At 46.0% G+C, this 16,752-nt stretch overlaps 1 protein-coding gene and 1 pseudogene across 2 annotated transcripts in view; both read right to left on the reverse strand.

The window, feature by feature from the left end:
• The window catches only part of Ns3 (nucleostemin 3), a 127,084-nt gene that overhangs the window by 27,474 nt on the left and 82,858 nt on the right, over positions 1 to 16,752 (reverse strand). For both annotated transcript variants that reach the window (XM_084597263.1, XM_084597262.1), the window contains exon 13: positions 9,365 to 9,570. In XM_084597263.1, coding sequence (XP_084453389.1) covers positions 9,365 to 9,570 — 206 coding nt within the window. The remainder of the gene's footprint in view (positions 1 to 9,364; positions 9,571 to 16,752) is intronic.
• On the reverse strand, positions 2,905 to 6,603 carry LOC146194151 (uncharacterized; annotated as a pseudogene).

The following is a 16,752-nucleotide window of genomic DNA, read 5'->3' on the forward strand; positions in this document are numbered from 1 at the left end:
TATTCCGATAGCGTCAAGCTTATTGAATAGAATAGTATGGTTAAGGGAATCAAATGCTTTGGAGAGATCGATGAATAATGCACCAGCGATGTTACCCGCATCAATGACGGATTTAATTTGATCAGTGAGAGCGATCACAGCTAATTCAGTAGAGAATCCTAATCTAAAACCAAATTGGTTAGGCGAGAGAATGTCAAATTTAGATAAATAGCTATTTAGTCGGACAACAATGGCTTTTTCGATTATTTTACTAAAAAATGACAGAATAGCTATAGGGCGGTAATTGGAAATGTTATGCTTATCTCCCTTTTTGAAGATAGGAATGAGCTTAGTCTTTTTCAACGCAGTAGGAAAAATTCCGGATTTGAACACCAGGTTAATAATGTGAGCGAGGACATCGCAAATGAGATGAGCAATCATCTTTATGTGAGAAGGATGCATATTATCCAGACCTGGACTGGTGTCCTTCAGATTGTGTATTATTTTGCAGATCTCGTCAGGTGACACAGGAAAAAGGAAAATGCTATGGGGAGATCGTTGTAATGTATTACTTGTAGCAATGTTAGAATTATCTGATGGTAAATCAAATGAGTCACTAAACGCTTCAGCAATGTCTACTGGGTTGCTAAATGTTTTCTCGCCTGAAGAAATTGCAGATATGGAAACGTTTGTGGTGGTTCTGTTTAGGAATGCTTTAATAATTTTCCACTTCTTGTTAGCGTCATTTCCGGCTAGATTTAACTCTCTTTCATAGTATTTTTTCTTAGCTGTTGTGAGGAGCATGCTTAATACATTAGAATAATTCTTATAGCGTGCTAGAAGTCTCATGTTGAATGGTTGTTTTTTGCTCTTTTTATAGAGGTTATCTTTTTTCCTTAAACTGTTTAATAGGCTGGAAGACATCCAGGGATTAATCAGAGCTGAATATTTTTTATTGCGTGTAGATACAGTGGAGCATTGATTAACAGCATTAGAGATAATAAGAAAGAACTGGTTAAATGCATTATCAGCGTCTTCAATGGCCTTGATTACTGACCAGTCAACACTAGCAATCCGTTCAAGGAATAATGCAGCACTCAGTGTTTTTTTAATGCCGAGTGTATGCCTAGCCTGGTTAAGACAGTTATCCAGCTGAATAAAAATAGGGCAGTGATCAGTTAAATTGGGCATAGGCAAAAACCAGATGTATGCGATAAGGGACAAGGCGGGCAAAGTCATCACTAATATGGACAAGATAGTCAAAGTAGCCGAGGAGTTCTATACAGATCTCTACAGTAGCCAAAGTAGTCAGGACCGTAATGAGATTGGCGTCAGGGAAAAACAGTCAGACGTTCCACCAGTGACGAAGGACGAGGTCAAGAAAGCACTAGAAACTATGAAAAGGGGGAAATCAGCTGGAGAGGATCAGATAACTACAGATTTGCTGAAGGACGGGGGGGATATCGTGCTAGAAAAACTGGCCACCCTGTATACGCAGTGCCTGGTGTCATCGACGGTACCGGAAGCATGGAAGAATGCAAACATTATCCTCATTCACAAGAAAGGCGACTCTAAGGACCTTAAAAATTACAGACCAATCAGCTTACTGTCTGTTACGTATAAGGTATTTACTAAGGTAATCGCTAATAGAATCAGGACAACCTTAGACTGCAATCAAGCAAAGGATCAAGCAGGGTTTCGGAAACGGTACTCTACTATCGATCATATCCATACCATCAATCAGGTGATAGAAAAATGTGCGGAATATAACCAGCCCTTATACATAGCATTCATTGATTACGAAAAAGCATTTGACTCAGTTGAAACCTCGGCGGTGATGCAGGCATTGCGAAATCAGGGGGTAGACGAGCCGTACGTGAAAGTGCTGGAAGATATATATAGTGGCTGCACAGCAACCATAGTTCTGCATAAAGAAAGTAACAAAATTCCCATAAAGAGAGGTGTTAGGCAAGGAGACACAATCTCCCCAGTACTATTCACAGCTTGTTTAGAGGAAGTATTCAGAGACTTGGAATGGGAGCAGTTAGGGATAAGGCTAGATGGAGAATACCTCAGTAATCTGCGATTTGCTGATGACATCGCCTTGCTAAGCAACTCGGGAGATGAACTGCAAATAATGATTGATGACCTAGACAGGAAAAGTAGAAAGGTAGGCTTGAAAATCAATATGCAGAAGACTAAGGTAATGTTCAACAGCCTCGGGAAGGAACAGGAGTTTACATTAGGTAGCGAAATACTGGAAGTAGTAGGCGAATATATCTACTTAGGACAGGTAGTAACCGCAGATCCGGACCATGAAAAGGAAATAACAAGAAGAATAAGATTGGGATGGAGCGCATTTGGCAAGCACTCGCAGATTATGACTAGCAGCTTACCGGTATCGCTCAAGAGGAAAGTATACAACAGTTGCATCTTGCCTGTACTCACCTATGGGGCTGAAACGTGGAGGCTAACCAAGAGAGTTCTACTTAAGTTGAGGACAACCCAGAGGGCTATGGAACGAAAAATGGTAGGGGTAACATTAAGAGATAGAAAGCGTGCAGAGTGGGTCAGAGAAATAACTCAAGTTAACGACATTCTAGTGGAAATTAAGAAGAAGAAATGGACATGGGCAGGACATGTAGTGCGAAGAGAGGATAACCGATGGTCGCTGAGGGTAACAAACTGGATTCCAAGGGAAGGAAAGCGTAGCAGGGGGCGGCAGAAAGTTAGGTGGGCGGATGAGATTAAGAAGTTCGCAGGGGTCAAGTGGATGCAGCTAGCACAGAACCGGGTTAAGTGGAGAGATATGGGAGAGGCCTTCGCCCTGCAGTGGGTATAATCAGGCTGATGATGATGATGATGATGATGATCAGTTAAATCAGCCTCTATGACACCTGCGTCAGGGGCGGTTATTAGGTTGGATAAGGCATGACCTATAAGTGAGCTTGAACCACTCGCTGAAACGCGTGTCGGAATGGTAATAAAATTTTCAAAACAATGAATGTTTAAAACATCCAAGTAATCTTTATGTGAAGGGCACTTGGGGTCTAATGCGTTAATGTTGATGTCACCCATTATAATTACATTTCTGCGTTCCATAGATAACGCGCTTAAGACTGAGTGTAAAGCTGAACAGAAATCTTTGACAGGAGACGAGGGTGATCGGTATACGCAACCAATGATTAAATTTTTTTTATCTTGTGAAAAGAAAGATTCATCCGGTTCAATCCATACAGATTCACAGTTTATCACTGCAAGAGCTAGATCAAGTCGGCGACGATAATGATAGCTAGAGGAAATAAAGATTGCTGTGCCACCATGAGCGCTATTGTTACGATGCCAGTATTCTACGCTGTAAGAAGGTAAAGAGTATAGTTCTTTATCTGTTTCGGACAGCCAAGTCTCGCTGACGCAGATGACGGAGAACTGGTGTTGAGTAGCTGATAATAAGTTAGCAATGTCGTCCGAATGTTTTCTTAGACTTCGTGCATTAAAATGAATTAAAGATCTACAAGAAGGGGAAAGATAAGATTTTAGGTTTGAAGGCGTGAAGTACGAGGCCATCCTAATGAACGAGATGGGCAGAAAAAAAGTACACAATCTTAGGTGAAGATCGACAGATCGGACTCGGATTTGATACGGAAGACATGGCTATTCTCTGACTTACGTGCCAAAATTTGACAGTTTTTCGTCCAGAGATACAGCCATCCCTTTTCTTTCTTGAGTGCGCGTGCCCTAGTGAGAAGTTTTTTGTTTTCCATGGTCAGGTGGTCATTTACGTATATTGGATCCTTTACTTCCCCTGAGAAACCAATGCTACCAGTGTCAAGCCGTGCCTTGCGAGCCCTTTTTAAGAAGTCATTTCTTTTGGAGCGGGAAATGAATCTAGCAATAATGTTCTGCCCTGACTGTGCAGGGACCCGGTGAACGATATCCAAGTCAGAAGTGTCAACAGGGCAGCTAATTATCTCTCCAATTGACGCCACAATTGCAGCGCAGTCTTCGCCCTGTGTGCACGGGACACCTTTGATTTCTATGTTATTGATTCTGGAGTACTGATCTTGATTAGCGATGCGATTTTTAAGCATTTCATTTTCGAGTTTGAGAGCTTTGTTAGCAGTCCAAAGTTCAGCTTGAGTGTCCTGAACTTTTTCCACCATATCATTCAAGAGCGTGAGGCTAGAATCCATGTCAGAAACTTCCTTATTCAATCCACTCATGTCAACTCCAGATTCCTGAAGCTTGATAGTTACCTTTGCAACCAGTTGATTAACTAGTTCACTCATCCTGGCCTCAAACATAGCTTCCAAGTTCTCTATTTTTTTTGCTTCCGTGGTGGTGGCTGGACGCAGCTCCGGAGCGCTACAAGCACTAACGCTACCTCCGAACGAAGCACTCGGCGCTGCGGAAGGCGAGCCGCTATTTGTCAGTCTCGAAAAATGAGACGACCCGAGTCTGGGAAGCGCTTTGCTGAGATTTCATAGCAGCTTGATGTTTCTTACTCTCAGCATGGCTAGTGATTGCCGTTTTTCCCATGTTGCTCAAGGAGAACTTCTTGCAGCACATTGTGCAGCGAGCACTATTTGGGTGATTTGGCACAGACCTAATCCAATTTGCATATGCAGAGATTTCCGGGTTTGTCCAGTCGGGGTTGAAGCAGCATTTCTTTGACAGTGACATCGTCACTTCCACACCTACGTTCACTTCAGGAGCACAACACGAACTTTCAAACTGAAGGTCGAAACGCACGTGGTAGGAAAGATCATAGCGTGCACGCAGAGCCAAGTGTGCTTGGTCGGGAAACGCAAGAGCGGCAACTACTACGAACGAATGGAGTGCTATGCAAGCGCCTCTGAGAGGAGAGATGAAAAACAATGATTAGGTGATGATGATGATACTTTGAGTGGTGGCGCGCGCCATCTAGTATAGTGTCACGCACCGACGCGACGGGAATCTCGGAGGCCAGTGCGAACACGCCGCCACGCCATCACAGCCGCACTTCGCTTTTAAAGCGTTAACTTCATTGCGCTCGTGGTGTCTCATGGCTACGCCTGGCCGCACCTGCGGCTACTGGTACGTCCGGGCGAGCGGGCATTGGGAAATTTCCCTGACTCTGCAATCTTTTTAGAAATATCCCCGACAATTCCCTGACTTTTCCCGGCATGTTAAAATTCCCTGACAATTCCCGGTTTTCCCGGTTTTCCCGGTCGGTAGACACCCTGGAGACAGACATGTTCATAGATCGCGAAGGCTCACTGGTTCAAGCTAAATAAAGGTAGACTTAATGAATTTGCGATGCAAAAGGGCTCCGACAATGCAATCATGTTTTGACTGATAGGCAATGATTAAATAAGCGCCCCCATGTTTAAAGCATCCCTCATGGGAGCCAGGTCCGCATGGGAACCACGCATAATTTTATGAAAAGAATTGGGGTTTTTCTTTTCTAGGCCAGTGTAGACCATCCTGCAACTCCGACCTCGTTCCCTTTTTATTTTATTATGACAGCCAAACCTCCATATAATGAAGTCCTACTTGCAGCTGAAAATTTTGTTAAATTATGAATTTCATTACGTCGAGCTTTCCATGTTCTAGCTGCCCAAATAAAAACACTGCTAGATGGGAAGCAGTAAATTACGAATTCAGAAAATAAGCAAGGAATTGTAGCAATGACAGCGATAACAAGGACACCGGATGTTGTTCTGTATATCAGGACGATAATGGCTGAAAGCAAATGGACGCGCATCATTTTTCTTCATGTGAGCAGAGCATCACCCACGCCGGCCCAGCTACCTTTGCACAGCAGCCCCACGCATGCGTACCATATTTACACGCGCATCTCCTATTTTTGCCCCCAACAACTTAAAGGGCCACTGTCCAGGGAAGGCCCTTTTCAGAAAAGGAGCCCAGTGTTTCGATCAGGTACCGGAGATAGTCTGTGCAAAATTCTTCAGCGACACGCGCGCCGCAAAGCATCGAAAATACAATTCAAAGCTCCCTCATGCTCTCCTTTGAGAAGCCAGCTTCACCGCTTCCTGCGCTGGCCCGACGGGCCCCGATAATGACGTACGTACCAGGAACGACGTCCATTGGTCCGTCTCGCTGACTGACGGGAGAAGGATGGGTGTCTACCGCTCGCAGCGCGCTTTTCCCTCGCCACGGCCAGACTGAATCCAGCGGCGCGCGCTCCCTCGACCGTTTTTTTTTTTTTTTTTTTTCGCACTCGCGGAGAGCCACGCCCCACCTCGCGCCAAACGCGGAGGAGGAAGGGGAATTTGTATTGCGGAGGCTAGACGACCTCGGGCAGGAGAGTGAAAAACCTTTGCGAGGGAACGGAAGAAGAGAGGCAGGATAGAATCGGGTGATTGCAGTGGCTGTAACTGCGTTATTAGTTACTCTTTTCAAAAACATTTTGCGGCCTTGCGTTCCAGGGGCGAAGTCTCACAGTCACCGGGGAAGAAAATATTTCCGACCGGAGGGTGGACAGTGGGCCTTTAAAGAAAGAAAGCTAGTCGCGTCCCTCCGTTAACTGCGCTGCGGACCGTCCAGCAGGGCGCTAAGGTTCCGTACAGCGAGAACTTCACGGAGAGCGTTAGCTCCAGTTTTGGGTTGAAAGAGTGCCAGCAGCTTTGACAGGAGTGCCGGCTTCCTTCCTCGGTTGGTCCGGTTGCTCAGTGCCTTCCCTTTATCCGGGTGGGCGTTGCCACAACAATCATTGGAACCTTTTGAAGCGAACAATGCTAATGATCATGGCTGACCCTATGCTTTCCCTTTCGACTGATGGGTGGACGATTGCAGTAAACAAAAAAAACTTTTTCCTCGTATTGAACCCTCCCCTCGAAGTCAGGCAAATGCAAAATGCGATGTGTCCCAGCTAAAGTTGTTATTCTTATCCCATTGTGAAGGGGCTGGTGATGCATGCATGCGATGCGCGAGGTCTTTGTTATTAAATAGAAAGTGCAGCATAAAATTACTTTGTTAAATCACAAAAAAAAATACATGGTTTTCAATAGGGCAGATATTGAGAAATAAAAAAAAATGTGTTACATCACGAATTTCGTTACATTGAGATTTGTTATATTAAGGTTCGGCTGTGTTCTTATTTCACTGTTTTAAAAAAAAGTTTTTTTTATTAAACGTTTCCCGTTTATTTATTTTTTATTGGCTTCAAGGCCGGTAAAGATTTTGCGGTTACGGGCTCCATTGGAGGAGGGCTCCCTCTCCTCCTTTTTTTTTTTTTTTTTACCTGTTCGAGAGGACAAATAAAATGGGTAAATGGGCTTAGCCATAACGATGGATTCAATCAAGGCAATGATACGTTTTTAGCGTATACAGTCGGAAATGCGTGAAACGCGACAAAGCAAGAGCTTACAACCTTTGCTTCGCTAAGATTATGCACTTGGGTAAAAGGACAAAATATTTAGAGATGCTGCTCTTAGCAAGCACCGCTTGTAGGCCGTTAAATGCATGTACCATGAGCTTGAAACACCGAGTTAAATTAATTCAATTTTGTGCCTGACATTAATCATATTTGTCTATACTTTGCACTCAGGATCGTGCCATAAAGATATGCGCCACTGCACTAAGTAAATGAACTATTAAAAATTTACTCAGTAACCAATATATACCATATTTACTCGCATAATGCTCGTACTTTTTTTCGCAGAAAATTGATGCTAAGTTGGGGGGTGCAATAATTATGCGGGGAAAATTTTCGAGAAAATGTTTTGAAGCACTAAAAGCAAATTTAAATAGGCGCGAATCGGGATTCTTAGGCAAGCTATTGTAAATATAACCAAAACATTACCTTCAAGCAGAACTTATACTTGTTATAAAATTACAGGGTCGCAAAAGCACAAATTGCTAAAGCACTTTATTTACTGCATGCAGCCTCATCATCACTCCCCGCGCTCCGTGGTATAATGCTCACAGCTGACCATACAGTTCTACTCTTGGTCAGAGACTTGATCAGAGACGTATCGAGACTGCAGTCGCTGCCTCCAGTAGCGCACTACGCAGAACTTGTTGACGCTGAAGTGCCTGCTGGCAGCGCAGTTGCTATGCTGTAGCCCGTACTCAAAAGCTTTCAGATTAAAAGCAGCTGTATAACTTGCGTACCACCCCACCACGATGCGGCACCAAGAACACGGTAGACGGCGGAACAAAGCAAGTAACACGAACGAAACGAAGGAACAATGACGAGACGCAGACACCTCGCAAAATGGCGACGACTACGGCATCATGGAGGTAAAAGAAAGAAAAAAAAAAACGAGCATAACCGACGATGATGATGATCTACCCGAGCACGCTATCGCCGCCTGATAGCGCGAGCACACGAGGCCAGCTAGGTTCAGTAGCGCTCCAAAGATGGCGCTTGTTACTACTAGCAGATGACTCTCGCGGTGGTAATATTGGTGGTGCGATGATTATGCGAGGAAAAAAAAATTCCAATTTCTGACGCTTAGTGTTGGGGGTGCGAGCATTACGTGAGTGCGAGCATTATGCGAGTAAATACGGTATTATTTTTTCACAAAATTCACGATGGATGCACCGATATTAAGTTAACACGAAGTGAACTCGAACAGTACGCTCAAAGTCGTATTGCTTGCCGAGCTGGGACGAGTAAATACATCCAGTGCATTTTTTATAGCTTTCGAACATTTATCCAAGAGAAAGATTGTTCCTAGAGATATGCCTAGTTTGTGTCACAGTGCACCGACTGCGGATGCTGTTGATGCAACGATGCAAGCGCTGCGGGAAAACGAATTCATGACGCAAGGACTGCATAGAAACACGGCTAGCAGACGACGCAGCCGGCTCCGCTCCCGGATTTACTTTCAACTTTGCCACCAGTGGCGACACCAATAACAGGTTTCTATTTTCTGAAATGCCACCAAAAACTTCCTCAAGTGATTGAACAACCACATATACTTTTAAAACACTTCCTTCTTTTTAAATTATGACTATTAGGTGCGAAATATTGGTTTTTGTGCTACTCAATAGGGGAGAGAGCCGTCGCTTATTTTGGACAAATTTTACACTTACATGCTGTTACATGCTGTGCTTTTAGTAATTTATAGTCACCCTATTGAATGTTGGGACATTCTTCATTGTAGAAGAATGTTTATTTTTGCATTGTTTTTGGACAAAAAGTTTAGTTCGCTCTTGGTCTCAGGATGCTTTGGGCGCCCTTGCAAACTCCCGCAGATGGCGGCACAGCTTTTCCTCCAAGTAAGAGTAAGAAACTCTATGCTTGAGAGGGAGATATACTGCCAAGCACATTTTCCTATTCATTACTATGAACAAAAGTCATCAAAGAAGCGAGCGCAGAGCATTGTGTTCCACCAAACACATGGGCCCAAGGGGATGATTGTGTGACCCCCACCTTCATCCTGCGCATTCGTGGTGGCTCGTCAAAGCTCAGCAGGGGCCGCCGTGCTCTGGCCGGGAGAAAGGTGTGGTAGTCCTCCTGGTTGAGCCCCGGTGGGGCCACGCAGTAGAGCAGCTTCCCGCTCACAAAGTCCTTGAGGATGTAGCGTGATGCGCGGGGGTTGTCGGGCAGCCCACTCTGGGTCATGAAGCCCCGCATGTCTGCAACAGCATCAACAGCCAGCAACAAATTAAGTGTGCAAATACTCAGTTCTCAGATATTCTACCACCTTAACGTGATTTTCAAGCTACCTTTTAAAGCGGCATGACAGCTCCTCTACAGACGTTCTATCAGCTGGTGTTTGAATACAGTCGAACCCGGTTATATCGAACCCGGATATATCAAATTTTGGTTATATCGAACTCACGGAATATCCCCTTGAAAATCCCATGTAAAAATATAGGAAAGCCGCGTCATATATCGAACTCAATTTCGCCGGTGGTTTGATATATCGAACTCCTTCCCCAAAGACGATCGCATCACCCTTGGCCGTTTGCTGCGTGACGTTTTCAAGCCACGCGCGCAAGGAATGAAAGGGGACAGTTCTGGACAGCGCCGCGCCCATTCCCCAAAGGCGCTCGCATCTGCAGTTATCGTTTCCCGCGCGCCAACACATGACGTTTGCAAGCCACGTGCGTGGGTGTGCCCATTCTTTTGCCGAGCTCTCTCCTTCAGCACGCGCTACGCATGTGCCAAGCCAGCTCAGCCCGTTTTCAGACAGACGTGGGACGCTTTCTCCAGCGTGTGTTGTGAACCCTCTGCGCGCGGCAGCTGACATGGCTATGGTGCCTGTGGACGTTAAGAAGCGGCAACTCTCTCTGTGTGATTTTTTTTTTTTTTTTTTGCGAGAGTCATTCTTTCTTATCGTGGTGCTGTACGCGCGAAGTAGCGCAAGATATGGCGGCTGCGGACGTTAAGAAGCGGCAGGCTTTTTTTTTTTTTTTTTTGTGGCGGGAGCCGTTTATCTTTGCATGTATGAATCGACGGAAGCACGCCGTCAGCTGCTGCGATCATGACGCCCGCCCCAAGCACGGCGTGATAAATCGAACCAGGCCTGTGCAATCAAGCCATCACGGGCACTCTGCCAAATTCGCTCCCCGCCACCGGAGGAGCTATAAAAAGATAAATGCGCCCTGACGTTATCGCTGCGCAACATCTTGGCACGCTGCCAAGAAATGAGCTGTGGATGCGACAACCGAAACGGAGTGAGGCGCGCCATCGACATGCAAGCGAAAACGCTCGCGATTTTCTGCTGCAACGACACAGAAACCTTGTTTTGAGCTGCTGCTGTGGCTCGAGCGGCCAGTGGGACGCAGTTCCAACAAGTTGGAAATTTTTCGCTCTGTCGCTGCCGCTCGTCGCTGAGATCGCTCAATCGCTCGCATGTGAGCAAGGTGGCCTTAAAGCATTTTTTTTTTCAAATTCTCGGGTGCAAAAGTGGAGAGTGGGTTCATTATGCGAGTGGGTTGATAATGCGGCAAATACGGTATTGTTTTTTCGCATCGTAAGTGCCGTCACAAGCCAATTTCTGTATATCGAATTATCGATATATCGAACTTTTTCGCGATCCCCTTCGAGTTCGATATATCCGGGTTCAACTGTAGTAGCTTCTCCTGGAGTCCAACTACACAGGATGAACCGTAGGGTAGCCTGAAATGTCCTACAGCACTACTCAAACAAGTGAACAAAAACAAACTGCTTAATCCACTCGATAGCTGTCCGGAGTAAATTGTTGTTACATTCTTTTTGCGTAATTTTGGTCATAGATGCATTTTTTCTGTCTTAAAGCAACTGTAGAAGGCCAGCCTTTTTTTTAGGTGCGCTGTTTGAAACGAAACAAGTCAGTATAACACCCCGATTCCTTCCTCATTTGTTACAGACGGGGCCGCTACTATATTCTGTCACAGATGTGTCCTTTTGTCGCAAACACCGCTGGATTCAGAAAGGCCTCTAGTTAAGTTTTCGCCGCAAAAGAAGCTTGTCTGGCCAATGAGTGACCAAAACGTTTAGAAAGGCAACAGCCAGAGTATCATTTGCAATGGTGCAGTTTGGTTTCATTCGTTTGTGATGCAGTTGTTCGAGCGGTTTTCACATGCAGCATTCTAGGCTGTCCAGTTTCAGTCTCTGTAGCGCATGTGACAGCATGTTTTGTGCGATTTGGATAAGCACCACTTAACGATATGTCCAGTTGCACAACATACAGTACAACCTCGATGTAACGAACTTCAATTTAACAAAATCCTCGATGTAACGAAGTAGTTCAGTTTCGGTAACTTTGGGCACATAGAACACAATGTATTTTTAGCCCCTCTATAACGAAGTAAATTTCGCCGAACTTTCAATATAACGAAATTTAGTTGAAGACTCAATGCCTGAACAAAGGTGTACCACGATCCTGAGTGGTTGAGAGCAGCGCCCATCAAAGCGCACGCAGCCTGAAAATAAGTGCAGTGCGGCCAAGGTGGGTCGATCTTGGCGCGGCAGCGCAGCAGAGCCGAGCGCGCTTAAAAATGTGACGATGATGATGATACGACGTGGCATACGCTGCACCATCTGAGGTACTACTCGGGAGACGCAAACATGGTGTTGAGCAACTCCACTAGGCAGAAAAAGCATCGGCCCAGTTTAGGCACCGCAGCGCAGCATGCAGGCTCTCTACCCAGTTTATGCCTATTTTTTTGCGCAGCGCATGTTGGCGCGCAGCATGTGGCATTTGTTTGTTGTCACATTGTCGCGTGACTGGTGACCTGTCCCTCGTCGTCGTCGTAGTCGCGACGCTTGTCTGGCGGCTCCGTTCCAGCAGCATGAAAACCAAACGAAAAGTGCTATCTCTAGAAGTGAAAGCCAGCATACTGGATGCCGTCGCGAAGGGCAAAAAGAAGAAAGATGTCGCCGCGAAGTTCGAGATACCGCTAAGTTCACTCCCCACGATTTTGAGCTCCAAGGAATCGATCGTCGACTCCTTAAAAAAGGGGGCAAGCAGCCGGAGGAAAAGGTTGAAGGCAGCAACCTACAAAGACATGGATAAAGCCATTTTCAAGTGGTTCATGTCAACCCAGGCGCAAAACATTCCCATCGGTGGTGCGGTCCTACAACAAAAAGCAAAGGATTCCGTATGCCTGCTTGGTCACGATGACTTCCAGGCCAGCAGCGGCTGGCTGCATAGGTTTAAGGCTCGACACTCGATCGTTGGCAAAAGCTTGAGCGGTGAGTCGTCATCGGCTGATGCAACAGAATCAGCTGCCCGGATTACGAACACAGTGCCAGATATCCTCGAGCGCTACGATCCGGCAGACGTATATAACGCCGACGAGACGGCATTGTTCTACCAGATGCTGCCTAATCGCACACTGGCTTTGAAAGGTGATCATTGCCATGGCGGCAAGCACAGCAAGCTACGCATCACAGTCCTCCTGTGCGCCAACATGGATGGAAGTGACAAGCGTTTGCCGCTTGTTATCGGGCGCAGCAAAAAACCACACTGCTTTAAGAATTCGCGGCAACTCGAGATTGCCTATACATCGCACAAAAAAGCATGGATGACCCGCAGTATTTTCCACAGTTAGCTGCAAGACCTTGAAGAGGACATGAAAGAATCCGAACGCCACGTGTGCCTCATCCTCGACAACTCCTCCGCGCATCACGTTGACAACTTGGAGCTTGCACATGTTAAACTGCAGTTTCTCCCACCCAACTGCACATCATTCATTTAACCCCTCAATCAGGGCATAATTAACAGTTTAAAATGTGCCTATCGCCGAAGATTAGTTGGCAAGCTGCTTCTAGACATTCAGCTGGAACGGTCAACGAAAGTTGATTTGTTTCAAGCGCTCGAGATGCTGTCCGCATCCTGGAAAGTAATGCCAAAGAAAATCATTGAAAACTGTTTTAAAAAAGCAGGCCTTGGAGCAGACGCTTCCGCAGCAGCTCTACCTGAAGGTGGTTTGTCCACGCTTTAAACAACAGAAGCGCAGGCACTTCAGGAGTCTTGGGAGCACCTTTGCAGTGGTGGTGCTGTGCCGGAGGGCGTCGAGATCGACGATTTCGTTCTTGGTGATTCATGTGTTCTCACGACAGAAGAGGTGACCACGGAATCGATCCTGAACAATGTGGTTCGGGAATTGCAAGGTGAGAGTGACGACGAAACGGACAATTAGGACGAGTGTGGCGATGTCCCCACCTTCCGCGAAGTAGTCGATGCGATTGACGTACTGAGGCGCTTTGCGGGCTCTACAGGAGCGGAAGAGGCTATGCGGTCGTTGTGGGCCTATGAACGGTGCGTAATGCCATTGCTGAATGCAAAGAAGACTCAAAGTGACGGACTACTTTACCCACAAATAAAAGTTCTTCCGTGTGTGCTTCGCACCAGCAACACCATTTGAGAATTTTATTTGCATGTTATGAGCCTAATTTCAACGTAACGAAATTTCAATGTAACGAATTCAAGTGCCAATTTTACCGACTTCGTTATATCGAGGTTTAACTGTACACTTATCGTGCCATTTTAAAAATACAGCTTCGAAACGTTCTAGCACATTTTGTTGCAGTATTCTTCAAAGCATATGCCAACTGTGAATAAAGAGCTGCCTACTGTCAGATAAGCAGACAGACGCTCATGGCATCCTGACCAAGAATGACCTTCTTTAATGTTTCGCTATGAAATATACGCAGCCATAACGGTCACATGACTTCTGTGAGAGCTGGGTGAGGGAAAGGAAAGTACAGCGCTTATCGGCTGGATGGGCGCGCACAGTGCATATCAGGATGATGCCACACCTACATGAAGAATTGTCCAGAAAATTTTGTTCACATGAGCAAATCTGTTCTAGGGCGACTTTTCGTGCCAAAGAGATAATATCGTAGGTGCACTGTGAAATAATAAACAAACTTTTCAGACATTGATTCTTAAAGGCCCACTGTCCACCCTCCGGTCGAAAATATTTTCTTCCCCGGTGACTGTGAGACTTCGCCCCTAGAACGCAAGGCCGCAAAATGTTTTTGAAAAGAGTAACTAATAACGCAGTTACAGCCACCGCAATCACCCGATTCTGTCATGCCTCTCTCCTTCCGTTCCCTCGCAAAGGTTTTTCACTCTCCTGCCCGAGGTCGTCTAGCCTCCGCAATACAAATTCCCCTTCCTCCTTCGCGTTTGGCGGGAGGTGGGGCGAGGCTCTCCGCAAGCGCGAAAAAAAAAAAAAAAACGGTCGAGGGAGCGCGCGCCGCTGGATTCAGACTGGCCGTGGCGAGGAAAAAGCGCGCTGCGAGCGGTAGACACCCATCCTTCTCCCGTCAGTCAGCGAGACGGACCAATGGACATCGTTCACGGTACGTACGTCATTGCTGTGGCCCGTCGGGCCAGTGCAGGAAACGGGGAAGCTGGCTTCCCAAAGGAGAGCATGAGAGAGCTTTGAATTGTATTTTCGATGCTCTGCGGCGCGCGTGTCACTGTAGCATTTTGCACAGACTATCTCCGGTACCTGATCGAAACACTGGGCTCCTTTGCTTAAAAGGGCCTTCCCTGGACAGTGGCCCTTTAAGGGGTATTGGGCATGCACAGAGCTGATCCAACAGGCTGCTCCACATGCCAGACAACAACTTAATCAACAGGTAAGTGTTTAAAGATTACTTTTGCGGTGTTTTAGATAAAGCAGGGATGGCTCCTCCTAACTTAACAAGCAGACAATACAGCCTCTTCAAGGAACTGGACAACTTGCCGAGCAAAGCTGTCAGCATAGCCCATTATCAGCTTCTCCTTTCCAAAAACTGTGCTCATGTGCGACAACACCAATTTTTCGTTAATTACAGAACATCTGGGCAGCGAGCGCCAATGTTAAATTACTTGTCACATTATACGAAGGAGCACTGAACAAGGGTAAAGGGCCTCAGTTCACAGGTCGAGCCAATGTTTCGACAAGTGGACTTGTCTTTGTCTTCTACCTTGTCACATTATAAATACTTTGTGACAAATGGTCCTGAACTATCCAGCAGAGATTTTTTTTTAAAGCATGGTAACCAAATATGGAAGTCCCTGTACATATTTCAGAATGTTCTGCTTACATGTGTTTCTGCGGGCCATGCTCGGGAGCCTTACACTCCCAGCAGCAAGTGGGCCCATGCTCGTTTCACAGTGTTTTAAAACTACTACACCTCTGAAATGACGTTCCAGATTTTAGCAGTCTCTTAAAATGCAAAATCACAAAACTAATTTAAAAACTCGTGTTACCCCATGTTCGCATCCTACTTTTCACCCTCAGTCAATAACAGCAATGCCACCGCACCTTGCTCACATTGTGAATATCGCTGTTGGTCTATGAGCAAAAACAGTGTGGAGGGATGCTGTTTCCGGGGAACTTCCAGGCGGATAGTGCCAACCGCATTGGAGCTACAGCAAACTAGATCAGGGGTCGAGGGAAGGCCTGTGCTGAAATCTCGAGGTGCTGCAGTGCCTTTCACTTGGCTAGGCTAACCGTGCCGCAATGGCTTGACCATCCTAACTGCATGCCGTGGAGTAAATGCACTGCCGAAGACTCAGAAGTAAAGGTTGGATTATCTGAAGGAATGATGACCCACCCATCCCTCTTTTGTTGTAGCCGCATGGTTTCGGCTGACATGCCAAGCACACACGCAGTTCTCCCGTCGCAGCCTCACTCGAAGTCTCTTTAACACTACACGCAAAAACAGCACGGTTGGAAGGAAAAGAGGTTTACCCAGACGCAGGCACAAAGGGTTTCATATAACGCAGCGAGCAATACTAGAGCAGCCTCGTACTGAGTGCATGTAGCCCATCCATGCATACCTGTTCCCTCGTGCCATTTTCAGCAAGATCACTATAGGCAAGTGCAAAGCCTGTTTCCTCTTGTTTTGCTTTCATCTCTGTTGCACAATCCGTGAATAGACGAGCAAACCTTGGCGGAAGAACTATTGTTTGCTCCTGGCTGTAGGATCACTAGCTGCTCAATGTGCATGACAAAAGCCCTGAAAACTACTGATGAGTTTCTTGCTCAAGGTAAATAAAATAAAGCTGAAACTTGTTTCTTTAATGCAGGACCAACAGGCTTATAGTGGGAATGACTTATTAATTGAACAGGCAAGTGTGCTGTGAAACTTAGTTGTGCCCCTTGCAAAGACCAGATGCCATCTCCAACCGAGTATACAAAAAAAAACATGCGATTGGAGCTGTACCCCTCAAAGGATCTATACTGCCTCATGCTAGAAAATATATTTACAAAATGTTTTAGCATTGGAGAACAGCATATTTGAGACGTGATAAAGCTTGTGAGGCAAAAATTTATGCTTTCCAAAACTGTTGGGTGCACAAAGCATGAAGGTGGTCATTTATGTGC

The sequence above is a fragment of the Amblyomma maculatum genome, chromosome 3, assembly GCF_055883805.1.
Source record: "Amblyomma maculatum isolate TAMU_Amacu chromosome 3, ASM5588380v1, whole genome shotgun sequence".
NCBI classification, from domain to species: Eukaryota; Metazoa; Arthropoda; class Arachnida; order Ixodida; family Ixodidae; genus Amblyomma; species Amblyomma maculatum.